The sequence below is a fragment of the Vigna unguiculata genome, chromosome 6 (assembly GCF_037176805.1).
Source record: "Vigna unguiculata cultivar grain cowpea cultivar isolate G323 ecotype 2 chromosome 6, ASM3717680v1, whole genome shotgun sequence".
NCBI classification, from domain to species: Eukaryota; Viridiplantae; Streptophyta; class Magnoliopsida; order Fabales; family Fabaceae; genus Vigna; species Vigna unguiculata.
Window position 1 is genome coordinate 41,718,580 of NC_140797.1, and position 7,678 is coordinate 41,726,257.

General features: G+C 36.4%; 1 protein-coding gene across 2 annotated transcripts; it reads right to left on the minus strand.

The window, feature by feature from the left end:
* Window positions 1-570: 570 nt before the first annotated feature.
* Window positions 571-7,471, minus strand: LOC114187841 (myosin heavy chain-like protein). 2 transcript variants are annotated; one of them, XM_028076221.2, is made up of 5 exons: window positions 7,248-7,471; window positions 4,204-6,579; window positions 3,933-4,059; window positions 2,774-2,875; window positions 571-1,396 (listed from the first exon to the last, which is right to left on the minus strand). In XM_028076221.2, the coding sequence occupies exons 2-5, from the start codon at window positions 6,468-6,470 to the stop codon at window positions 1,334-1,336; spliced, it is 2,559 nt and encodes an 852-aa protein (XP_027932022.2). In that variant the 5' UTR covers window positions 6,471-6,579; window positions 7,248-7,471; the 3' UTR covers window positions 571-1,333. The 2 variants fall into 2 exon arrangements, with proteins under 2 accessions (XP_027932022.2, XP_027932023.2); XM_028076222.2 differs by having other exon boundaries at window positions 7,079-7,465.
* Between the last annotated feature and the right edge of the window lie 207 nt (window positions 7,472-7,678).

Below are 7,678 nucleotides of genomic sequence, written 5' to 3' on the forward strand. Positions count from 1 at the left end.
GTACTTTTTATTTTGATAGCAGAGGAAATTAGAGAAGTTCACTCGTTTGATAGCACAAGAATGCAACCCCTTTTATTACTTTTTCTGGTAAACATGAAAATGAATGGAAGATACTGTGTTTGACATCTAATATAAATTGAATTTACAGGAGTCCAAAACTGTACAAAAAATGCAAACTTGATAACATTCGGATTTATTTTACATAATGAATCAAGTCATAACATAACCAACTATCACTACAACATAATCAAGACTTTTTCTTTCATCCTCTTTAATTTCCACTTTTTAAAAATATAATTAATATTTTTATCCATTTTCTTCTTTTCTTTTGCTACCTACCTTATTTTCATAGCCTCTGTTTCTTTTCTCCCTACTAAATACCAAGGTACATGTTTCTGTCTACCCCTCCACCACAAAACAGATGCAAGTGAATTTTTCTACATTTAAGACAGGTAGCTACAACCTACACTTAGCCATACCTAGCTCACATGTCCCATTTTGAGAAGCATCTCAAGTGCATGTGAATGAACAATACACAATAACGGTAATAACCATTTTAAACACAAATCATTGAATGCCAAAGAATATCATACACTTGTGCCTATAACTCAAAAGTATCAATAAGCCATGTAGAAATTCATTAAAAAAAAATGTACAAAAGCTAATAAATTAGCCCACATGGAAGGCAAAGTAAGAATTACAAAGAGAGGAAGCAAATTTGTGAGATACTAGTCAACCAGCCTAAGCATGTCTCCTAGTATGATACAGAATTCGTGTACGGAAAAATCGGTGTTATCAACTGCACAAGTTGTTGGTTCTTTTGTGGTGCTGTTTTCCTCAAAAATGCGTTAAGGAGAACAAAAACCCAGCAGCTACACATCAGCCAGCTGCTATATTATGTGAACAACTGTACAACTCGTTACCTGTATCTAGTGGAAGATTTGCACATAGCTCCTCAATGTAGTAATTTAACATAAGACAGCATGAACTAAAATAATTTATGCAATAGCATTGCCATTGCTTCAGTTCTAGACATGAGAAGTGAACCCAAAAAAATGAAAAAGAAATGGAACTATCATAACTCTAGCATCTCTTCTGATCTCTGTATAGACGAAGCTAATAGAAAGAAGAAAAAAAATGAACCAATTAACACTGTAGTGGCGTTCCGTGAAAAGTTACTTGCAATCTCCACATCCTGCGTGGTTGATCAATATGATCATGTGGGGGCTTGCGTGATTTGCTTATCACGACTCTGGGTCTTACGAATCCAGAGCGCGGAAAGATACAGTTTGTATCAACAGTGTCTGTCAATTTACCTGGCCAAACAGTACAATTAAACAAGTTTTCTACAGTCTCCACTCAGTTCTCTTCTTACAAGCTCCAAAATCTCAATAATCTGCAAAATGAACAGATAATTATTAAATAGTTATATGTTGGGACTTCTGAAGACCAGGCGGCACACACTACACACTATTCTATTCATATGAACGGAAAACCTCTAAACTTTCTTCAGAAAGAAAGACTATTATTGGACAGGACAGACACAAACTGAAAAGAAAATTATATGCCCCTATGTTTCTTTGAAGACTAATAAAAACTTCTGCTTGGAGCTTCATAATAGTTATCTATCTAATAATACACAATTCTTAGTTGAATGAAGGGGTTGAATTAGTATGCCAGCTGTACACAGTTCCAGTTTACCAATGCTAAAAAAGAAGCTTGTTCACCCGTGGCGGTGATATACACTAACAGGTTATCCTAAGCCTATTTCTGATCCAAATCCATGTTCATTCCATGGAGGGAGGGATTCCCATTATGTTAGAAACAAAAAAAACCTCCACTCCAGGTCCAAACTAAAGTAGCAAAGAGATAAAAACTGGATTAGATTAAGTGAAAATGATGTATTAAAGAACTGCGTGATATTAGTTAGTAACTAAGATGAATTTTATTTGGAAAATATAGAAATGACCTCAGAACAGAATACCAGGGCAATTGAGATGCTTTGCAATCTCCCACTAATTTTTACTCACACCGTCTTCCACTTCCTCTATCTACTCCCCTTCCCTTGTATATAATCACAAACCACAATAGAATTTCCTTCGAGTTTCACGGTTGCCATTCTGGCAGTTGGTTACACTAGTCATGTCCACTCTGCTATGTGCCGGAGCCAAACATCAATAAAGAGCCCAACTCTCAACCCTCTTCATCTCTCCCTATCGTACAATTATATGAAGTGAAGAGTGATATTCTCTGTGTGTGTGGGGTGGGGGGAGCAAGCCAGTGAACATGAGTTTAAATGCGGGTTATCAGAAATGGAGACCTACAGAAGTGATTTGATTGTACTCGTAGTCAATGTAGGTCGTCATAAACCAACCTTCATGTTTAGGACTGAACATTTTTTTATCATACCTAACTAAATCACAAAAGCTAGTTTAAGAGGTTGGCAAGTCATGTAAGGATTATTCTTGGCCATTTTTCTAACAAATATAACCAAGATAAATATGACAAAAAATAGCATATTAAACACACAAAATTTGCTAGATATTCAATTCTCGAACCTAAAGACAAACTTCAGGGATTTTCCTTTAACAACAGTTAACATTACGTAGTTATTGTCTTGACTCAACACAGAATGGTACAGTTTATTTTAAGATCCTCAAAATAGACATTGATATGGAGAAATAATCAGGAAGATAGATAGACTCAATACAACACTTCAATCATGACGAAGTACAAACATTAAAAAGATGTGCAGAAAGCAAAAGGTTCTTACCCCAGGGTAATGCTGTAGTATGGGTGAATAATGATCAAGTGCAATGTATATTTTTTCAAGGAGCCTAAGAAGAGTATCTACCTCGTCCCCCAAAAGATCAACCTGAAACAACAAGTAACTGTACATCAAATATAGGTGGGTGGGTGGACCAATTACAAGATTTGAGGATTAAAATAGAAAGTTAACATAAGAACCCCAAAAACTTAGGAAACTCTTCCATAAAAGCTAGCTTAGAGAACCAAGCCACTTAAAAACTCCACAAAGTATCTTATACTACTTGATGTGGGACTTAAAAACCCATAATACCAAATCCCTGCCATTACACCGTTCCTAAGAAAGAACCAGCATCTTGGTGGCTAACACACTACGACACTTAACTTAGCCTTTCTGGTAAGCCCCTTCGTGAGTAGCCTGCTCTGAGGCACAAACAACCAACTATGATACCAATTGATAACACCAGAGTACTTGCGGAACCCTTTCCTTAAAAGCTAGTTTTAAGGGGAGAGAACTAACACTTAAATACTCCACTGAATATCTAATACAACTTGCTCAAGGTGGAACTTAGGCATCTCATGCATCATAGTTCAGAAAATAATGTTTTCTAGATGAAACTTAGATATCTTTTCAAGTTGAGAATTAGCTGTATCTTGGTTCTCCAGAATTTTACAGCATATACCTTATAGGCTGATTCACTCACATACAGGCCTTGATTGCAATCTAGTTTATTTTGCACATGTTCTCTCTCTCTCTCTCTCACACACACACACATACACACACTTTTTCTCTCCCCTAGGGTGATACTACTAGGTATCATCACAAGCCACAAGTACAACTCATGAACCACCCATGGGACTTCTCTTTTTTTCCGTGAGAGCACAACAATTGCTTGACCTCTCCAACAGGTGCTTGTGCTTCCCTGATATGTGAATCACACATTCTCATCCCAAGTGGTCAGTGAGAGTTTCCACTTAAACCAATACCTTGCAGGGTCCACTAGTACTATCTAATAATGAAATTCAAATATCAGCCTCCATTGGAGCAATATAGGTTACACTTATAAAATAAAGTAAAATTCAGAAACACATAAACCTAATCCAATGTCTCCAACACCATCATGACAAAAGTGAAAAAAGACAACATAATGTTTTGGATGAGATACCTCTGTTTCAGCCTTCGCGAGATCAGAAGATCTTGTTTCTAGACGTTGCTTGTACACCAAACCCATGGTTTTAAGTACGTTGGCTTGGTTATTGATCCAATGAAACTCAGATCTTATGTTTTCAAGCCTGAAAAGATTATTAAATATATGTCTTAATACTAAGTTAATTCCCAATTATTCCTTTAATCAATAGACGCAGTCATAGAAACATAAGTTTATGATAAATTAATGTGATAATAAATAAAAAGACCTTGACACAATTAATGCATACCTCAAATGATTTCTTGAAATATCTTTGTTTACTCTAGCTTCAAAATCAGTAATCATCGTCAACAATTTATGCATGAGATTAATGGTAGATTCCATTTGCTTCCTAGTTTCCCTTTCTTTAGCCTCAAACAAATTCAGTGCTTCTTGTTGTTTTTGTGTAAGAGCAAAATGTACTCTTCTTTCTTCTTCAATTTCTCTAAGTTTGTTCGTTCTTTGTTCAAGATTTTTATGCAGCTGATGCATTTGCTCATCATATTGTTTAATTTCTTTCAAAGCTGCAACCAGGTTGCCATTAGTGACATCCAATTCTTCACTTTTCTCTTCTATTAATTTATGTTGTTGGGCAATCTGAGCTCTTAAACTGTCAAGTTGTTCAGAGGTAAACTGCACTTTTTGTTTCTCTTGAACCAAAGCATCTGCTGCTCCTTTGTTTAACTTCTCCTTTTCTTCCACAACTGATTTAATTGTAAGCACTTCATATTTTAGTTTCTCCTTTTCAGAAACTTCCAATTTTAAAGCTTCATCTGCATTCACCAAAGTTTCTTTAAATATAATATGATTAATATCCAATAACCCTTGCATCATAGTTGACTCCATTTCTGCTTCCTCAATTCCCAACCCACTAGAAGCTTGAGCACTGTGGGAAGCTTCTTGGAGTAATACTTCATACATTTCTTGCATGAAACTACTCTTCAGATGTAATTCTTCAGAGAAGCATCTAAACTCACTAACAATACCTTCAAATAAACATTTATATACATCTTGAATAACTGAAACTTGAGAATGTGCATCCTCTATATCATCCTCAAGCTTCTGAATGGTTTGTAACAATTTTTTCTCCACCACTTGCTCCTGTGACAATTTTTCCTCTGCAGCAGAAACCTGGGAAGAAAGACTCCTAAATTCTCTTTTCTTATCCGATAGAGTCTCCTTCAGTTGATGATTCTCAGATTCTAAGAAATCCAATCTATCCTTTAAACTGCTAAGACATTCAATGTTTTCACTGAATTGATGTACTTTCTCACTTCCATCAAGGATTTCATTCAATTTTGCGATGGCATCAGGGATTTTTTTCTTCAACAGCTCAAACTCCTTGTCCTTCTTCAGTGGAAAAGAAGAACCTCTTTCTTTCAAAAGCTCCCGTCTCAAGCGAAAATTCTCTTCAGTCTTCTCTTGCACCTGTGATTCATGGTTTCTTCTCATTTTGGTAATATAAGCAATTAAATCTTCTTTAGACATGTGCTTTAGTGAGGCTGAATCCAAATTCTCAGGCTTGTTAATCTTTGACTCCTGTTTGCCATTTTCTTCCATAGCTGAGGGCGACAAATCATCAGTGGAAAGCTTCACATGGAAATGATCAACCTTCTTATTATGACACCATTCCTCAGCATTCTCCAAAGATCCATGAGAAAGAAGGTGTCCGGTTTCAGAAACAGAGAGTGTTTTAAAAATTGAATCCAATTCCTCACGCAAACTTGAGATCTCTTTATATTGGTTAAAACAATTTCTACTTTCTGAGTCAGAAAGATCCCACAGTTTCTGTTCAAACTCCTGTTGCAAACCCCAGATACCGTTGCTGATCACCATTCGTTCAATTTCTGATTGAAAGTCCTGCTCCTGCTGCCATTCAGAAAGTGATGCTTTTGATAACCGATCCGTGACTTTCATTCTGACACTGTCTACAGCATCCTTTAGATTTTCCAAAGCTTTATTATCAACACAAATCCATTTTTCTGCCATATTCTCTTGCAGAATACCACTTAAACCCACCAAATCAGAACCTGAACAAATTGTTCTGATGGGACTAGCCCCCTTAATTTTATTTATTTCTTTCTTTAGTTGACTTAAGTCCTCATGTACTGCAATTTGAAGACTGTCTACAGACATTACATATCTATCGGGCTCTACAAGATTATCTGGAAACTGATGTGCAGCAGCTTCGTGGGATTCATGATGATGCAATGAAGAGCAGAATGTCTTAGTTTCACCTGAACCCACATGAAGTCCATGTAGAACTTTCTTTAGCCCGATCACCTCCAATTCTTTCTCAGTGATTCGCTCGGCTGCCTGTTCCTCAACAGCATTAACCATGCCCTTTATGACTGAGTCACTCACCATCCTAGATATTATCAGCCGCTCGTCAAGATCCTCCAGAAAGGAATCCATTTCTTCAACTATACCAGTGTGGTCGTCCACATTCTCATCCTCTTTACCATTATCGTAAATCCTTTCTTTACCATAATCATAAATATTTTCACCACCCTTCATAACTGCGACGCTCGCCACTGCCACTTTTTTTCCTCTATAAACAGGAATCAACAATTTGGGGCCATTTGAAACACAAACTCAAGGCAAACCCTCAAATGTAACACACCGCCTGCCAATGTAGGAAACACATGCATAACAATTAGTAAACTTTACAAACTGAGCCATAAAAAAAAGGTTAGTAATACAAACCTCAACAATAACTATTTAGAGTAAATTCCTTAAGACTTCCTCTAATTTCTATCTTTCTCTCTTTTTTTTCAAATCGTACACAAATCCCCTTAACTGATTGTAAAACATGACAGTGACACCTCTTATGCATTGCAATCCCTTAACAATTAAAAAACATTGGGGTATCCTATGAGGTTGGTTGTTGCAAAACTTTACAAAACAGGAAAGTAGAGCGCAATCTTTAAAATACCATGGCCGTCATGTAATTTACAATTATAATTACAATTATTCAAATTGAACAAAAGTTCAGTCGCTATGACCCCAGCCCCCTCCAAAAAAAAAAAAAACTTCACTCACATCCTTTCACTGCGATCACTTCCAAAATCATTAAGACAAAATTCAACAATCAATACAGCGAAGCAAAGTCAAAATTCTTTTACCAGCATAATTTTCTGAACCAAAAAACGACCCACGAGTTGAAATTCAAGTGACACGAAAAACTTCAACGTCCAGTGGCACTTAACAGGAGCTCCAATGCAGGTGGAAGGACGTAGAAACAGTCGAAAACAGAGAGAAAGAAAAAAAGAAGAAAGGTAGTGAGAAACTTACAGGGGAGAATAAAAGAGCAATCTTGCAGGCGTACGAGGCTGAATTAGCGGACAAAAGAGGGAGTTAGAGAATCCCGAGGCGACAGGAAAACGTTTGGAAAGAGGAAGAGTGCAGGTGGGGGCACGGTTGAATTGTGGTAACGGCCTTTTCTAGGGTTTAGGAGCAGAGAGAAGACGGTGAAAAAGTTGCAGAAGCAAAGATTTGGTAAGAGCGGGAGAAGAGTACGTAAAATACACCCTAGTTAACCTCCAATTTACAAACCCACGTTTCACTATTATTTGTTATTATTTATTATTTATTACTATTAATTATTTAGCAAAAAAAATGTTGCTACTATTAATTACCATTGTTAAGTATTACTATTTATATATATAAATAAATTTATTTTTGTTGATACCAATATTATAATAAATAGATGCTTCCACTGGGTA